The sequence below is a fragment of the Vanellus vanellus genome (assembly GCF_965231255.1).
Source record: "Vanellus vanellus genome assembly, chromosome: 3".
Classification (NCBI taxonomy): domain Eukaryota; kingdom Metazoa; phylum Chordata; class Aves; order Charadriiformes; family Charadriidae; genus Vanellus; species Vanellus vanellus.
In genome coordinates, this window is record NC_138907.1 from 90,438,008 (window position 1) to 90,457,609 (window position 19,602).

At 39.8% G+C, this 19,602-nt stretch overlaps 1 protein-coding gene across 1 annotated transcript in view; it reads left to right on the forward strand.

Moving 5' to 3' along the window:
- ME1 (malic enzyme 1) overlaps positions 1-19,602 on the forward strand; it is a 191,418-nt gene that overhangs the window by 162,714 nt on the left and 9,102 nt on the right. Inside the window, exons 10-12 of the mRNA XM_082480516.1 lie at positions 10,157-10,262; positions 13,354-13,496; positions 16,514-16,687. Of these exons, the coding sequence (XP_082336642.1) occupies positions 10,157-10,262; positions 13,354-13,496; positions 16,514-16,687 (423 nt within the window). The remainder of the gene's footprint in view (positions 1-10,156; positions 10,263-13,353; positions 13,497-16,513; positions 16,688-19,602) is intronic.

The following is a 19,602-nucleotide window of genomic DNA, read 5'->3' on the forward strand; positions in this document are numbered from 1 at the left end:
GTCATTGCTGGTGTTCCTGGAAGACCTGGGAGCACCAGTCTCCCTGTCTGGCCGTCCTGGGGTGGGCTTGAGAACAGGTGGGCACTTGCTGCTGTGGTGTGTTTGAGTGCAGAGCCTGCTGGACCTAGAAGCTGGAGATACTGCAGTGTGAGGCCTGAGCTGGGCATAAGGAAACCTGTCCTTGGTCCAGAGCTCTGCAAGTCCTCTCTTGGCTTTCTTCTCTGCAGCTAAATGTTCCCCCTAAAAAATAAAATAAAATAAAAAGATGCCCACCCCCCCCTCCCCCCCCAAAGGAAAGTACAACATAAGCTTTAACTTTATGATTTAACTGCTGGGAAGTCATACATACAGTGAGTAAATAATTAAGATATTCCTGGTTCTTTTTTCTGGCCTGAGAGAGAATGCTATACTTCAGGTCTGCTTAGAAAATTACTTTGACTTTAGGTGATTGCAGAAAAGTGCTGTAACACTTGAAGTACTTTCCAAATTCTTTGAAATGAGATAAGAGAAGTAAAATGAGGAAGATTTGTGAGTAAATTGTGCAATGGGAAGGACTCTATTGTTAGAAAACTTTTCATTGCAAAGATAAGATTTGCCAAGCCATAGCTCAGATCACCAGTTAACCAACTTGCGCATAAACTAAACTGACTTTTATTCCTTACTACTAAGGAGGTTTATCAATGGAAACCTGTTCAAGAAGAATCCCTTAAAATTTGCCCTATCAAAAACTGCCTGATCAAAAGAGTTTTACTTGAAGCAGGGAGACCTTTTCAGTCCTAGAAATATTCTGATCCATTGCTTTAGCAGTATGAGAAATAACAGACTCTCTGAAGACTCAGCGATTGCTTTGTCCAACTAAACTAATATTTACATCTTTTTTTATTCTATGCTGTCCTTTGATCATTATTTTTGCAATGCATGATTATGGATTTAAACATTGTTTCTCCTTTCATCTACTTTCTGTAGTACTTCTACCAGTGCAAATCAAAGAAAAATAACCTTGGAACTTTTATTGACCTGTCTGCAAACAGTTTCCACCTTTGCCTTCTTCCCCCACCCCCAAAAGCTGCCACGAAGTCACTTACCAGGTTTTTGTAGTTGATTTTTCCTTTGTGGCTTTTTAATTGTTCAAGTGCAGCTGTGTTTTCATTTTCCTGCTAATATTTTTTTCTTTTCCCCTGGGAACCAGCTTTTTTCATTAAACCGAGTTTGATGACCAACTTTTCTGCTATGTTGTGGTAAAAGAGCTGGTGATGAAGGCTGTGTTTGTTATACTGTCTATGGTTGTGTTCTCAACTTCATTCTAGAGACCTTATAATGTTGTTGTTATTGTTTTGGAGTTGTTGAGGTGTTTTTTAATCTGTTCAGTATACTTTCACCTTTTGAAACCCATTTTTTCTCCAAAGGTGGATGAGGAAGGTTTGCAGATCATAGTATCATTGGAATTTTGCCATTTGAACTGTATGACTTTTATTGTTCGTAACAGATATCACTCCTTTTGAAAAGCCCATCTTAAGTATCCCAGTGCATTCAGAGGGAATTTTAATGTTTAATTAAAAGACACCTTTATAGTTGCTTTTGCACTCTTGTGTACTTGGAGACTATGCGTAAGCAGTTGGGACTCATCTTTAATTCTGAATTTCTGAACTCTGTCACATTGTCACATTCTGTCTGATTAATGAATAGATATTTACCTATACGAACACTTTCTATGCTTTCTAGTTCAGCACAGTAATACTTGTGTCTCATCAAGTGCTTTGGATTTTAAATGTCCATTAGATGTGTGATCTTAACCCCTGTAAGACTTCAGATCATCTGAGTGAAGCCCAAACTGAATGGCAAGGACAAGAACATCAGTTGATGTCTGATAGCTGAAGGCCTCAGAATATCAGTTTTTGAAGAGGAGGACTGATATAGACCCCAAAAGCTTACCAATTTATGTGGTCCTAAACAATTAGAATGGAGATACCCAGGTAATCCTGTAGATAATCCTCTAAAATGTTTTCATTTCCCTCTTCCTTCCTCCATTTGAATATCCCTGGCAAACTTATTTGGAAAAGGTCCTCACCACCAATTAACTGGCAGTGGATACGACCCTGATTAAAGTTCATGGTTTGGTCAAACTGGATGCTTACATACTTGAATCTTTGCTTAGAGAACAATGGAAGTGAAAGAAGGCCATTTGGGACTGATAGCAGAATTTCAGTGCCGTGTAGGTGTGGTCACTCCTATTCCAGTCAGCTGAGCTCCTGTAATACATGAAAGAGCCTTTAGACCTCTCAATCAAGTATCTTAATATCGAACTGAATCCCATCCAGACTGTCTGATTGCTACTGAATTTTCTTATTTTTTAGCAACAATCACTTTAAAACAATAGGAATTCATTCTACCTACTAACTTTATAATGGTTTTAATGTTAACTTGCAGATACCACTTAATATTATGTCTGCCTCTTCTGCTAACTTTTAATTATTTCTAGCTTTCTTTTTATCGACAATCAATTATTCTCTTTACTTTTGTCCTTGATCAGTTCATTTACAGCTAACTGCAAGTGGCTATGACTTTTCTAGCCAAAAAACTGCTTTGTGTCTTAGCAAAGATGCAACGTCTTGGGTATCTCCAAGGTGCCACGATCCCTTAAAGTGGTTTCTGCCTTATTTTACTCATATACTATCCCATCAAAGCAATCCTTTTGGCTTTCTCAGTTACTCTGATGTCTGGGAAATTAATCTGTACAGTTTCATCTTGCCTTTACCTTGCTCTATATGAAGTATAAGTTATGCAGAAAGGAAACATATTAATTTGTCTTTGAACACTTGTGGCATTACTCATACTCGGCCAGTAATACATGCAAACAAGCGGGGACAGGGTAAAAGGATGACTGGGCAGGGTGTGCTCAAGGAATACTCACATGACTTTCTCTAAAAGAGACACCACCAAAAATTCGAGTGTTAAATTTGTTAGCATGTAACTGTTTCCTCGTTGACACTGTGCACATTAGATGTACTGATGAGATGGTGACCTAATTTGGATGGTTTATGATTTCTTTTGCTCACGCTCTGTTATTGAAATGAATGATTGTTTTGCTCCAGTTTGTTTCTGTTGTTCTGTGGGTTCCTGACTTGCTCTGCTTCTCAGATCTTACCTTCTTGAAATAATTGTCTTTATAAATTTTGTCTTGCCTGTTAACCATGTGTGCGTATTTACGTGGAAAGGGTATTTTATAAATTTACAGGACTTAAATAAACAGACCTAATCTTCTAACAATGTGTCTTAAAGTCAACACCAGAATTACATATCTTACCTAAATCATATGTTTTATTGCCAAACATTATGACATTATCTCCTCAAAATGTTGTGTTTTTTTCACACAGTTGGCAACAAACTGGGTGTTAATTCTGTGTCCCAAGTTGCCTCGTCTGGTTTTAATCTGCTCTCTTCACCTTTGGGTGTTTGGTGATGGGCCTGATCAGGAGGCACAGTCACTTTATAATTAGGGCCTCGGTGTGGGGATTTGGGAGGGCTTGTATGTCTCTGCTTTTTGGTTGCTAAATGAGTTAGCACAGGAGTGCCTGTCACCTGCAAGCCCTCGGGCTGCAGTAACCCCTATGGGTTCAGTGACTCCATAGCCATACCTCCACCTTTTTTTTGGCATTTTGTGACGTCTCATAACCGATACTCTCCTGGAGTTCTGGCTAGGGAGGGCGGGCTGGCCTGTGCCCTCCACGGATTTACTTGAGATGAAAGAGATAAGAAGCCACTTAGATATCATCTCCCAACAGGGAGAGGTTTCACTGTCTTCTCCCATGATTCTTAACCACATCCTTTTTTTCCCCTTCTTCCTTGATGCTTTAACAACTCCTTTTTTTTGTGTGTGTGGTTGTTTTTTGTTTTGCTCTTAACTCTGCAATAGGGAACTCACAGGAAAGATGCAAGTAAAACCAAAACAGTTTGCAGGTGGAAATATTCAACTTACTAATGGACTGCTTTGCTTTTTGGTCTACAGTTCTCATGTCTTTTGTGGTTCTCATGTCTTCAGTATTTAAGAACCTCGGATGAATTTATTAATTTATCTGTGTACTCTTCTGTGTTCTCTTGCTTAAATAAGCCGCAGTTGACACAGTCAAATGGAGGCAAGTGTTTATATAAATAGATTTGTGCCTCCCTGGTTGTGAGACGGGACGAGTGCCAGCGCCGCCTCTAATGTGGGACAGTGCAGTCATCAGGGTGCTCTGGCTTATTCTCAGCTGCTTCCCAGCTGATGGAGAGAGCAAAGCTTGGAGAAGTTCCAGCCCTGCCTTTCTCGCCTCGCTGACATAAAGCTGCTCTGCTCTTCAGCCCTGGCTCACCGGCCAGCCCCGGCAGGAGCGACGCAAACAGACCATGGCATTAGGCTTCACGTTGGTGGTATTTGTAAGATTTGGGTCCTGTTTTGTAATATCCCATATATGTGTCTGCTGCACAGTCTGCTCTTCTGTTTTTACAGCTGTTTTCTATGAATTTTCTCAGGGTTTTACTGATGGGTCATTTTTGTTTGTTATCTGAGCCTCAATTTGGTTCTATAATATGATGATATGAGTAACTTTCTGTGGAAACTGTGATGTACGTTTGCTTGAAGCCTGATCCCAGTATCTCTTTTGCTTCTTGTGCCATTGATCAGCCACTAAAACAAAAAAAAATCCTTAAAACTAAGAACTGCTTTCGGTTCAAATCCCAAAGACAAGCACTTTTTCATAAAACTATTGACTACTGAGCCCTGTTACTTCCTTTTGCTCCTTGAATTAAAAGGTCCCACTGTCCAAGTGACTTTGTTTTACTGTTCGCAATAATAATATATAATACCAGTGACTCTCATCTGTTAGGGAGTATAGACATTTTAGGATTGCCAAGACCTTTCATACATAATGTCACCATCAGAGAATGCTGCTATTGTTTCTTTATCTCTGTACTTCATCTGCTGACTTAACCCAGTCCACATTGTATCTCATTTGCTAATAAAGAATTTAGCTCATATTACTTTCCATCTGAGGTACCATAGTGACTTCCAATATAGCAACATATCTGTTTTCAGGTTGCTTTGTTCTGCGTTGTTCAAATCCAAAATATCCCATAGTTTTCTTGGTACAGAATGATACTGTGATAGAGGCGATACTTTCCCCTCAGAAGTAATTTCTGACATTTTCACAGAGACTTTGAACTTAAGATTCATTAATCTTTTTGACTGTTTTTAATATCCTTCAACTTCAGCATTCTGGTGAAGGTGTATTGTGTAGTTTATTCAGGCAGCCTGAGTATGCATTGAAGATGCTATAGGTATCTTCCTGGTACTTTAGTATGTAGTTTGTTTGTTTTTTCTTTTTATTCAAGCAAACATCATAATGTCCCCAGCAAATTACTTATTCAATAAAAAAAAAAGAAATAATATAAAAATACGTAGCATTGTGAAAAGTTATATAATGAAATGTTGATGTGTTTTTAAATTTCTTTCTTGGGATGCTGAATATATTTGGGAAGTTAAAGCAAGAAGGATATACAGCCGCTTTTTCTAACTTCACCTTCCTCCTTCTGTTGAGTTCGTGAGTTTCTATCTTCCCCTGTGAATAGCTGCACAGGTATCATGTCAAGTCCATTAGTTCATCTTTGGATTTCAGTGTGAAAGTTTTTTTTTTGGATTTAGGGAGTGTCACTTGATGCAGGAAAGATGCTTGTCATATGTCACAGAAAACATATTAGAACTTAAGACAGCTGCTGTCTGGCCTAGGTGAGTCTTCATACTGCTATTCGAACAATGGTACAATAACATCCTTTGGTAGGAACCCCTGGAAAAACTCCTGCCCTGCGCGGCAAGCACTGAAGTGCTACAGTGAGACTGTATTGAGGCTTGGCATAGTGAAAGGGGCACGTCTTTGCTGAGTTTTCTGAGCCCTTTTCATTGAAGGAATGAATTTTTAATAATGCTAAAAGAGTAAGGCAGTGGACTTAGAAGACAAATACGAATATGACTGAAGACAATGTTTCTACTTAAAAGACTCATAGCTTCATACACAGAACCCCACAGCTCATTCAAATTCTTTCTTAGTATGGAGTATTTTAATTTTTTCATTTCCCTATTAAAAGAAGAAGGGAAATAGCAGTGAGCTGTGCATCATGTCAGTATCTTGGGCTTATGGAGATGCAAGCAGACCAGAGCAATTTCTGATTTATACTGCCTTGTGTTATTCCTGTTCAGCACATTTCCTAGCAGCAGATAGCCGGAGTACAAAGCTAGCTGAGCCAGGGCTGGAAATGGAAATGTCAGAAGACGGGCTCTGCACTTCTGGAAGATCTTTCAGTCAGAGCAGCTCTGCACTGACGAGTCCATCCGCTTTGCATCTCTCCAGTATCAGGAGGGAGACAAGATGGAAAACCACACAAATCCAGAATTGAAACTTCTGCATTTTGGCTCCATCCTCTTCCCTGTTCTCACTGACAAAACCCCTGTGATTTCTTATTCCGGCTATAGGCATTCAGGGGCAGATGTCTGGAAGCTTGTACTGAATGGACTGGCAACTTCTTAGTTTGAGGTTAAGCATGCACAAAACGGAATTGTTTCTTCCTTCCCTCAAGTCATTGCTTGTCCTGTTTGCAGAGCACACAGCAAAACTAGCCATGCCCTTGCTGCCGCCTCTGCACTTTGTGGAGAGCAGAACTTAAGAATTTGCCAGTTTGGGGAGAAAAAATACTATCTAAAGCACTGTCCTCTAAATTGTTGGAGTTTTGTAACCAAATACACTGGCTGGTCTTGCAATCTCGGACACAGTTTTTAGGGAGGTGTTATGTAGCTCCTTTAGTATCACCGAATTAACAATTAAAATACATTTCTGGCAATCTATTTAAAATATATATAAAAAAACCCTGAACCATAGAATTTCTTTTATAAACATTTTCCAAGCAAAAATCTCTATGTACATATCTGTTGTTATTTCTGCTAAGCCACAGAATTTAATATTTCATTCTAGGTTAATATACTAGAAAAATATTTACTTGGAGACATGATTCACTCTGACTAATGGGATCAAGCTAATTCAGACCAAAGCTGAATGAAAAAACAAATTTAAATATGTTTGGGGTTTGGTTTGGGATTTTTGGTTTGTTGGGGTTTTTGGGGGGTTGGTTTTGTTTATTGTTTTTTTTTGGTTTTGTGTTGGTTTTTTTTTGTTTGTTTGTTTTTTTTTTTTGTTTTTTGTTTTTTTTTTTTTTTTTTAGAATGGTAGAATGCCCTGTGTGAAATTAAGGGCAGATAGAAATTAAGACAGGGCAGAAGTGAATCTGACCTAAGCTGACCCATCTGCTTAGCACTAGTCTCACTAGCCAGTGTCTCAGAAAGAGTTGCAGTGGGTCACATCCAGCTTACTCTTTGAGTACTCCTTTGTAGCTAATTAAAAGAGACATGATCGTTAATGTCACTAGGAAATGGGGTTTTGAATCCTGGGTGTTGCATCAATAAGTTTTTTAACAGCTCTGCCATTATCTTAATTTTAAAACGTTGAAGTAACATCCTTGAAATTCAATCAAGTGTAAAACTGTATAAAGAAGAAACTCTGTTTCATGCAGGATTTTGGTTGTTTGTTTCAATTAAAAATGAAAATGAAAGAATATCAACATTTTTCTCTGCTAAGATGTCAAGCCTGGCCTCTTAGCTGTTACACACTGTGGAAAAAATCAGAGGTCACCTTTCCTGAGAGATCTGCCCAGATCTGCAGATCCTGAAGCCACTCAGAGCTACCAGCTTGCCAGAGCCTGAAGAATGAGCTGGTCATAACTCTTAGAAGTGATTTCTTTTTTCTTGGTAGCCCAGGACAGTCTCCTGGAGGCTGGATTTTAAGACCAGATCGAAAACTGGCTTCCTCAATAGCCAGTTAATAGCCTATTAAGGAACAAACAGAAGAAGCAACGTAGGATCAGATGGTTGCCCATAGCACCCATTCCCGGCTCCCCAGAAAATCTGCCTCCAAGTTGGGTTCTGTCGAGCATTTCAATTTCAATCAACCAGCTGATTAGAATGAAAAGTGGCTTTTCTTATGGTATTTTGAGTTATTCCTACCAACAAGCTTTTGGCTTGGAAGTCATAATTTTTTTTTTTCTTTGGTGACTAAAAGGAAAATGTAAGACTTTTCCCCTGAAAATGGTAAGGAAAATGCCAGCTTTGGAATGAGATGCATCTAAACTGTGTGTGTAGACTATGGGGACATCTGCTGGGGTGCTGGGAAATGGCAGACTTCAAAATGTGTATTGACGGTGGAATGATTTGAGCGTGAGTATGCCAAAAAATGTTAATATTGAGGTATTCTCTGGAGGCTGAGAATTTCACTTTTTACCCACAAAGGAAACCAGGTGCCCATATCACAGTTATTTCCGTGCTAATCACTCTATGAGAACACTTAATACCCGTATAAGCACATCCAGACATAACCCTCTTAATTTAAAAACTCTGTATTTTGGTCATGTAAAAAGAATCAGTTGAAGAGGAGAAATCTCTGGAAGTTCCTTGTAATCATGGGTGAGCCAAGAGAAGCTGGCGTCCTGTGAGGCAGACCAGCTCCGTCAGCCCCAACCACATAACAGCCTTCCTCAGCTTCCTGTGGTACCCTCGGGATGGAAATGTTTTTCTTGCAGCTGGAAATGAAAAACGGCCTTCCCTCCTGTCTACCAGCTCTTGCGGTGGCCATCCGAGGACCAGCAGAGGAGTGATGTAACGTGGCACAGCCCCACGTTGCCACATCACAGAATCGGGGTCTGAAATGTAGCATAAAGTTTCTCATTTTTGTTAAAATTAAGTAAAAATACCATTAAAAAACTAATCCCGGCTTGAATCTGATAGCATACATGGCCCTTCACTGAGCCAAAATTGTCAAATTCATAGACTTTGGTGGAATCGTGGAATGAATTCTGTTCCAATACTTCAGTATAGTCTTAATTAACTTGCTAAGATTAAGGAAACTTTAATCTTATCAGTTGGAAAAGATGTGGCTGGGGTGATGATGTATATCTGTTCTGGCTATTCAGTCAAAATTACATTTAGCGTTCCATTTTCCTTGTGTATTTCCCTATATATCTGTATAATCTACTTCTTGCTGTCTAAAATTGTAAGACATTTGAGAGGCTGGCACCATCTTCTAGATTTGTGTTTGAAAAATGCCTTTGTGGTGAGGTTTTCTGCAGGCACAAGAATAAAATGAGGGGTGGAGGTGTATGCATTTTAAACTCTTTTTTTTCCTCGCTGAAATTTTCAGATGCCTGTATACAAATGGAGGTCCCTGTATTTAGACAACTAATATAATTTTCACAAATTCTGGCCCCTTCTTGTCCTGCACTCCACGTTACTTACACTGAGTTCAAATCCTGTTGGCAGCCCAGTCAATGTCAAGGTCTACTCTATAGACCCTTTTCCTGCATCTATTGTATTCCATTTGGAAACTTTGTTGGGCATCAACTGGTGGAAATTGCCGGTATAGATCAGGGCGAAAGTTGTTTCACAGCTGAATCAATTTTGCTAATGCAAAAACGGTGCACCAGACATCTGGTTAGAATTAGTTTTATTCCACTCTTAAGAATGAATGACTTAAATATGAAAAGTGTGGAGCAAAATATAGGCTCTCCTATAGTCTATATACTCCCCCCCTATAGTCTCTACACTTTTAGACAAGAGCAAAGCTGAAAAAGCTAAGAGAAACTAGTTTTATTTTGCTTAGTTATGAATACCCCTTACCCTGGTGCATCCGTACTGTTTGCTATATAAATATTTTTGTGCTTTATCATTAGTAACTTTAAGCATTTGACCAAATGTTAACAGGTAAACCAACTTTAAAAATGCTTCAAAGAAGAAATTAATGATGCTGTCATATAATTGTTAATACAGTGGTATTCTACAGCTGTTATGAATTTAAAGTAAAAATATTGACTTTAATTTACCTACTGCTTAGAGAAATAGCTTGGTCCTAAATTATCCTAAGTGTGTTAGCTGTACACAGGGTAATTCTGTCTAATACAGTATTTGGTGATAGACGCAAAAGTAGAAATGAAAATAGGACATGTTAAACCAGATACTTTGTAAGCTGATTACCCAGGATATTAGGTTCCATTAAACTTATAATAAATATTTTTTTTCCTTACTCAGGGGCGTGCCTCATTGACATCTGAGAAACAACGTTTTGCCCATGAACATGGTGAAATGAAAAATCTAGAAGATATTGTAAAAGATATAAAACCATCCGTGCTAATAGGTAATTTCTTTTACTTTAAAGCAATGACCTTATTCTTTTTCAGAAAAAAATGGGGATGTGGCTTTGTCTGAAGACTGGATCGAGTTCCTCTGAACAGAGTTTACCTTTGTGTGTTTTTAGAAAACACTAGGTGCATAATGGACTCTATTAAGCAACTGAACAAATAGTAACTATCCAAGCATGTAACACTGCTTTCACTCCAAGCCATCCATTTTACAGGGGGAATAATCTGAGTTGGCTTAAACATCTGATGGAGAACCTTATCACTTTCCTAAATTACTTCTGATTTAATATGGATGGTATAATACAAATAACCTCGAACTTAGACTGAGAAAACTCAGCTAAGCACATGTAAAGCTGTGCAAATATGAGCATGCTGTAGCTGAATCTTCTTTTCCCTCATATTTAGGTCCTTAGCCACCAGTCCTTTGTGCAGACCAAAACAGATTTTACAAAGACTTTTTCTTTTATAAAAGCTGCAGGGGTTGGGATCTCAGTAAAGGATTGCTCATCCCTTTGCAGTTTGGTTATTATATTTCAGTGACAGTTTCAGGAATGAACTGCAAGTGCTCTTAAATAATTTCTTTAATATATAAGACTTGAAAACTCATCTATCATTCATCAGATGCTGGGAAATCTGAAATGCCACGGTGAAAATTATCCTACATTTTAAGAGTTACCTTTTTGACTATGCCTGGACCCATACGGTCCTTGTTCCATAAAATCTGCTTTTGACAATGATCGTGATTGAGATAAATAAAGCTTATCTTTGTCTATGCTACATAAAGATATGACTGCAGGACAGAGACCAAGTAATCTAGAGAATTTATTTAGTAGAAAACAAGGCTGAAAAAGCTAGTGGAAGAATACATTAAATCACCTGTGACATTTAGCTAGATAAAGGTGTGTGGATGCTTAAGGAATGTTTGCTGTCATGAAATACAGATTTTTACAGTGTGTCATTTTTATATTTTAAATCTACACTGCACTTTCCCACAAGGTCAGTTTCTCCTAGCCATACTGCATAATGAAGCCTCTTCCAACAGAAACAGCAATGAAAATTAATATTGAGGGGGTCTTTTTTGGTTTGGAGGACTAGTCATTCAGTATCTTCTCTTGGGCAGCAGGAGTCACGGGGAAATATGTTGCTACTCCTTCTCCCAATATTTTACTTAAGACTGTCTCAGTGAATCCTCATATACATTTCATCACCTGCTATGGCTCAAGGAAAAGTCTTGGTTTAGCTTGACCAAATATAAGAAATTGCAATTTTAAAACAAAAACCAAAAGGTAAATAGTCAGTGAGATTGTTCAAAGAATTTTGTTTTAACTTTATATCTGAAGATAGTTGTCATTCTTACTGTTGGCTGCCCAGAAGCAGTCTTCAAAGACATAACACATTTGGCAACTGCAGACTTAACCAGAAACTAAGGTGTATAACAGGCTCTTAAACAAGTGGGTCAAAATCATGACTGCCATAACTGTTCATCAAACAGACAGTAGTCCAGCTGGTCTAGCAGAGCTTTTGCATCTAAGCATCCTTGTCCATTCATAGAAGGTGAAGTACAAAGAGGTCAGATTTGCAAAAACGAGTAGTATGTGACAGAAATGTTTGAGCAAGAGATGTTTAAACTTGGAGACAAGTCACTGATTTGCATCAATTGAGGAGTTGCCTCTTTTGTTACCAAGGGATCAGAATAAAGGAGATTTGGTCAGACACAAACCCAAATGGGTCTTAAACATTATTGGGCCCACATTAAGCACCTAAACAGCACCTAAAGAGCCTGTTGTGAGATGCTTGGGCTTTCAGTAGACCTCTTGGGAAATCTCAATTTAAAGCAATGCAGAGAACTTCAGTGGGGCATCCACCTCTCCCTGTTGAGGGCGTAGGCTGTGCTGGAAGATGTCTCTGTAAGATGATACTATGCTTCATGTAGAAACAGTCAGAAAATACTCCTTTGACACCTTTAAGAAATGTTAATCCTGGAGCGTGTATAACCTTATAGGCAGCTCTGTGAGGTGAGGACCCCTTTCACCTCGCTCCCAAGTATATTGTGCTGTCCTTGGGCAGGCACCAAGCTGTCCTTTTAGAGTGGGCAACGTTGGCATCCTCATTTGTGCATGAGTGACGAGAGGTTAGAATATGATCCAAGAGAAACCCTCTCCTGGCCTGGGTTTGAATCTGTTCCTACTCCCCAAAGAGAGGTAAAACAGCTTTTTTCCCGTTGTTGAAACTCAGATGCTGTATGGAAAGCAGACCAGGCACTGGGGGCTCTGAGCAAGAAGGAGGCTACCTTCTCTACAGGCCGAATGATAGAGGCATCCCTGGACATAAAGATCCTTAGGTTTACTCTAAGGTCTGTTTATCTGTTTTTCACTGAAGGCGTGGAGAGGGAGGACCTGATCCTTAGATTCCCAACTCTTGTAGGTTAGGCAGAAATACAGGTGTATTGGCATCTCAAAAGCATCACCAACACCCACCCCATCCCATCCCCATCCTTTTTGGATGTGAGTACAATATGAAGAATAGAAAGGCATCTCTGGTGGAATGGAAAGGGATGTATGAAAAAAAAATTGTTGCTGTCAGGGAAGCCTTAGGCTCGAAATAGGGATTATTCATCAGCTGAGGCTGGAGAAGACAGAATTATCAGCTGTAGAAAGTAGAGACTTTACTCGTCATGTCAGAAAAAATTGGAATCTGACACACTGGATTTGGGAGAAACCATCCAGTCTGTTTCACCAGACTTTAGGAGTCAGACTTGTACCTTTCTACTCCTTATTGGCCTTACCTGCTGGTTAGGTGATACATTTCTATTTTATATAAAGGACCTGAGAAAAGTGAAATGAGAAATTCACCAAACTACAGGGGTGAATAGGTTTTGCCGTATTTTAGGGATAATACTGAAGTTTCATTGTTGCAAAATCTTTTACACAAAACTTTGTTTTAACCACGTTAGGAAAAAGGTTGAACTCCCATTTTAAAGAGGGAGGTATGCAGTAGAAGGAGCTCTGTTTTTTTAAAGGTGACATGCATGTCTTACCTTGGACTGATTGCATTTGTCTGCTTGTTATTTGTGTTTCTCTTCTTTAGGAGTTGCTGCGATTGGTGGTGCTTTTACTAAAGAAATTCTTCAGGATATGGCTGCTTTAAACAAACGTCCTATTATTTTTGCTCTCAGCAATCCTACCAGCAAAGCAGAATGCACTGCTGAGCAGTGCTACAAATATACAGAGGTAACCAAAGATTTACCATCTTTCCAGTGTACATAGTGAACAGTAAATCTGAAATTAAATTTAAAATGGGTGGAAGATAGAAGGTGGAATAGCAAGTGCTAATCATATCTCTGTGGGTAGGTAAAATGAGTAAAATTAAGTAACAGATTTTTCAGATTTTATCAAGACAATTTCACTGAAGTCAATGTATGCATGCACCCTCATAAAAACATTTAATCATTTAATAGCTTTTATTGGTGTCAAGCATGACTCAGTCTTTATTATAACCAAAGCATCAGTAACTGTCAATCACAAAAGCCTTGCACCTGTTTTTGAACTGTACCACTTTGTGTAATATATATACACAGTGGCATGCTTTTCATTTGAGATTTTATAAATATTCTTTAGGGTAAGAAAATACTTCAGTACAGGAAACAGAATCTTTAAAATAATTCTTTATTAAGAACTGAGGTAGTTGACTCCTTTTACAAAGATTTCTATTATAGAACATAGGTGAAAATTAGAACTGTGCTTGGTTATTTATTATTGTATTATAGAAGTGCTAATAAGCACATTATCCTGTAATTCAGTCTAGAATGTGAAATGTATGAGTACTTAACTGTGTTTCATAGGGGATTGTGTGTGGATTTCTTGTCAAATATAGGGCAGTTTGAATGACAGTTTCACTGTGTTTAAAAGACAAATTTAGCATGCCCGTTCCCCACTGCACAGTACACAATTACAGCGCAAGACAAGAGCCAGGGAAGCTGCCTACATGAAGGGTTAGTTATAGTGGGTAATGACATCTGGTAGGCAGAGCAAAAGACACACTGAAGTATTTGATCTGTTACCAAAACATATAATAAGCCAGCCATGATAATATTGCATGACACTAAACCAAACAGAATATTCTTCTGAAGAGCTAAAGAGCAACAGTGGCATATTGTAAAATGCACATTTCCAATTCTCTAAAATGGGCATAGATATTTCTGATACAAAATGCCTCTGAAGTATTTAGCAGTGACATTTATCACTTCGGCAGTGCTAGTGTAAATAAAGGGTGGCTTTTCTTCCCTGCCTAAATTTACTGCTTAAATTTGAAGGTGCTCCCTCCTCAGCGAGGCACGAGCCAGGGGCCTTTGGGCTGTGGGCGTAGGGCCTGTGCAATGTCACTCCCCTCCTTAGTCCAAAACTGCATTGCCTGCTGTAGAAATTACTTCTCTCTCCCTGTGTACCAGGAATGATCTGGGGACAACCTAGAGAGTAGTGCTGCAGGTGTGTCACCTCTGAGGTGCCTCTTCTGCCACTCTTGATGGTGCTGGCACCTGCTCCCATGGGGGTGTTCCTCATCCCAGGGGAACAGTGAGACTCCACCATAGAATCATAGAATGATTTATGTTGGAAAGGACCTTGAAGATCATCGAGTTCCAACCCCCCTGCCATAGGCGGGGACACCTCTCACTAGACCAGGTTACTCAAAGTCCCATCCAACCTGGTCTTAAACACCTCCAGGGATGGAGCTTCCACAACTTCTCTGGGAAACCTGTTCCAGTGCCTTACCACCCTCAAAGTGAAAAACTTCTTACTAATATCTAATCTAAATCTACCCTCTTTCCAGTTTGAAGGCATTCCCCTCGTCCTATCACTACATGCTCTAGTAAAAAGTCCTTCCCCAGCTCTCCTGTAGGCCCCCTTTAGGTACTGGAAGGCTGCAATAAGGTCTCCCTGGAGCCTTCTCTTCTGCAGGCTGAACAACCCCAACTCTTTCAGCCTCTCCTCACAGGAGAGGTGCTCCAGCCCTCTGATCATCTTCATGGCCCTCCTCTGGACCTGCTCCAATAGGTCCAGGCTTGCAGCTCCCTGACAACCCACCTCTTGGTACTCCCATGGTATCACAGCTCTGAATGTGCGTGCTACTGAATGACACCAGGCCTAATGTTAAGCTGTTAGGAACACGAGCTCTGTCGCCATGTCTGGGCCACCCCACAGGCTTCTGTTCCTCCCCTCAGTTGCCTGATATGTGCTGTGTGCCACTGTGGAGCTACGCCTGTGTTTGGGTCCTTGGAAGGTATTTAAAGGTCCCACATGAACTACAATGTAAAATGAGTTAGAGCCAGTTCTCTTGTCCTCAGGACAAGTGATGCAGTGTAACTTCTCTGTACAGCTAAATTTTCTAATTCCCCAAAACAGGCTGGCTCTTCCATACTGCCTGCTGCGGCCAGCCTGTATGTCGTGCTTGGGCCCTGGTGGCAACAGTGCTGCTTGGCACTACCCAAAATTCTGCTGGGAAACATCCTAGTGGTTTATCAGTACTGGATGATCACACTCTGGTGCCTGAGTTGGTGCCCTCACCCTGCTCAGTATATTACAATGAGGGGAGGCACAAGGTCCCATCACCAACTTCTGCTATAGGTTTCACTGTGGGATGCCTTTCCTGGGACAGAGCTTGCACCTCTGTCATTCTGTTGAGCCATGGAGCAGGCGCTGGCACCTGAAGAGGGGAGACTGGGAGGAACAGAGAGCTCTGCCTGTCCCCGCAGCTCCTCAGAAATTGCCACATCCAAAAGTGAAAAATTTAGTGGCCTTAGTGTCATTTTTGTGGACGATCTGCTGTTGGGAAACAAATGTGTCAGCATCACCCGTTGTTACTATGACAGTATTGTCCACTTGGAGTTTTACAGCTCCAGGTGTATACCTTCTTCCCATGTACCCTTCTTCTGGCATGGTCGCACAAAGTGAATAGCAAGTGCTGGCTTTCACTTTCTCCTCCTCTAAATTGTGCTGATAACCCTTAGCTTAGGCAGGTGTTACTCTCTTACATCAGATAGTCACAGAGAATTGCCAGTGATCTCTGGCATCAGCACCCTGATGCTCTGGAGACATACTCAGTTAAGTAGATCTAATACCCTCTCAGAAGAGATGCTAAATAGATGTAATCCAGCTTCCAGGGTAGTAAATATTTAGAGAGATGTGTGAAATACTTCAACAGCATCCTCGCAAACTAATGTGCTTTCTTTGGCTTTCTTGTTACAATTTAGGGACGTGGCATTTTTGCCAGTGGAAGTCCTTTTGATCCTGTCACTCTTCCAAGCGGACAAACTCTATATCCTGGACAGGGTAACAATTCCTATGTGTTCCCAGGAGTTGCCCTTGGCGTTATTTCATGTGGACTGAAACATATTGGCGAAGACGTGTTCCTCACAACTGCTGAGGTATTGTATTAAAAATTATTTAAATTCCTTTATTCAGTAAAATGGTAATAACAAATAGTTAAACAGAAATAGTTAAAACATTATCTTTTAACTTGGAAACATAATGCTTTCTGTGTAAGGTCTTTATTTGCAAGGTATGTTGTTTTTTATAAATTCTACAAGTTGAACAAGTTATTTTAAAAAAGTTAATACTTGGTCCAAAGGTCATCTGACATAAACTTCACCTTCTGTTGGCAAGGAAAAAGAGGAAGACTTCAGTGCAGTATTATCACAGGTGAATGCACATATGTACAATTTGCATACACATGCACATAGGTTTGATTATAGATTGAAAGGAACTATATTTTGATGTTGGAAGCTTTGGGGTGACTTTTGTGGGTGTTTTGCTTGAAAAAAATATTTTAATTTCTTTTAGCTTTTCAGCTTTTTGATATTTCTGAGTAGAACTGTTGGCATAAATTTTGTGGACATCCCTCGTCAACAGCTGGTGAAAGTGCTCCATTGCCTTGTGGTTCCTTGCACCACAGTTTGACACAACTGCGGTCTTATTCTTCCCATTTTCTTTCTTATCATTTTCTGCATTGGTTCTTTTCTTTCTTCAGGCAATTTTTTATGATCTTTGTTCTGACGTTATCCAACATGTGATCTCTCCTTCTTTATCTCCACTCAGTGGGCAAGAGGTGAACAGAGAGCAACCACTTTTGGTACTAGGAGTCATTCACCACCTACTTCCAGTGATTGTTCAAAATCTGACATCCACTGTCTTACAGTAGGACATCATAATTGCACAGGATTGTATCTTCAACATGTATGGGAGAAGAATCTGGCCTTTATTATTTTAGAATTCCCTATTCAAACAAAATATATTACCTGCAGTGGTTGAAATCAAATGCTTAGCACATTTTTTTTATTTTTTTTTTTTACAAAACAGTAGGTCAATCTTTCTGTAGCTGTTTCTCACCTAAGAAATTCGTAACTTTCTATGCTTTTCTGGGTTCAGCATCTTTGCTCCGCATCCACTATAGCGTCATAGCACCCTTACCACTCTGTCTTCTGATCCTTTCCATCTCACCCCCTTCCTGCCCTGCCCTGGAGTTCCTGTCTCCTCCGTTTCCTCTGTTGGTTCTGCTCTTGGCTGGCACCAAGAGCAGCGTAATGATCCTCACAGGACTCAGCTTCCTTCTATTGGGTGATGTGATATCCAGTGATTCTCAGGCTCCTGGCTACTCTGCTCCCAGGAATGTTCTTCCAAGCTCACCCCGCTCAGGGAGAGCCAAAGCTCAGTATAGACAGTGATTAAAGAGCCCTTAGCAGTGCACGATGGTCTGAGCATGTCCATGCAAAGTCATTCAAAGCCTGATGCTTTTTGTTTTTGTTTTGTTTTGTTTTGTTTTGTTTTTAAAGGGTATGGAAATAAGGAAAAAAGGCTCACCTTAGTTTACCAAATTAACTCTAATTAACCTAGTTGCACTTCAGTGTTAATTTCTACCCAGTCCAGTTCATATAAATTACAATCCACAGAACTTTATGAAAGTGCAGCATCCTAATCTTCAAAGAAGCTGCATAAGTCTGCTTGAAAATACATGGGTATTGCAGGTAGCACACAGACGAAGCCTCAAAGGAATGCAATTAGCAACTATTATGGAACAATTTAAAAAAAAAAAAAAAAAGAGAGAAGAAAAAAATTTTTCCCAATTAGCAGAAGTGAGAATGCCTGACTCAACTCTTGCAGCTCCTCTAAGGAGCATTCCAGGATTCTTGCTCCTTGTGTCCACTTCATGGATTAAAGGGAAGAAAATTACACTTTACTATCAGTTGAAGGCAACTGATAGCCAATGTGATCCGATGACAGGCAGTAAGTGATAAGTAGCTTTCCTAAAGGGTGAGCACTTGCATGCTGCTCTTGCTGGATTTCTGAAGGTTTTTTTTTTAACGTGCATACTATGGCATCTTTAAAAAAGTTTGCCAGCAGCTTGCCCTCTATAAGAGAGATATTCACAATTTCCATCTTTAAAATTAGTAAAAAGCCCAGACTGTCTCCACTGGCTTTAACCATCTTAGGAGGGCAATGATCCATCTCGTAAGTCTTTGGATAATTATATCCTCCCTTTAAATCCTTCCCTGTAATTTCAGTTGGATACGGTGATCCTTGCTTGCTGGTCTAAACTGCTGTGTTAAACAGTTGTCTTATTTCATTCTAGAAGTTGCTTCATTTTGGTTTGGGTGAAATGGTTCCTATATATAGAATGCTGATGGATAAAAGGTGACACGTATGTGGATTGAATGATGTTTCAAGTGGTAGTCTACTAAGTTAGAAAAAAATCTGTTCTGAACAGAGAAACTTAATTGAACAAAGAGATGTAACAGTCAGGGAAGTAAAATAGTATCATAAATTGTGAGGAAGCTTTTAAATTCTCTCTTGAGGTAGAGGTTCTCTCCTGACTCTTCTTTTTTGGTAAAGGTTTTGCTACATAATTGCCATTCTAGTAAAATCCCTAGATAAGTTTGAAATTTCAAAATGTATCTTTTTCTTGCATAGAACGTCTCTGTTGATGGCAAGATCAATGAAAAGCTGCTCGCCTTATGGCTGGAGCTAAGACCAGTCACATCTGGTCTCCCGACTTGTGTGAGAGGCAGCGTGTGACTAGGGCTTGGGTGAGTGACAGCCGGTTTCTGAGCAAGGTGACAACTGATGGGTTTCAGAGGAGTCTTTGCCAGAAGAGGTGTCAGGGGTGTGACAGACAGGAGGGCTCCGTAGGCCCTTAGGTGAATTCACAGTACAAAGCAAAGGCAAAAGTGCGTTTTGTTTTGTTTTCTTGGCTTTTTTTAACAGAAGGATAAAATCAAAATAATTTCATGTGGGTTTTAGAATAGTGGTTTGTATTCTCAATTTGAAATGGAAGCACCCAAGATCC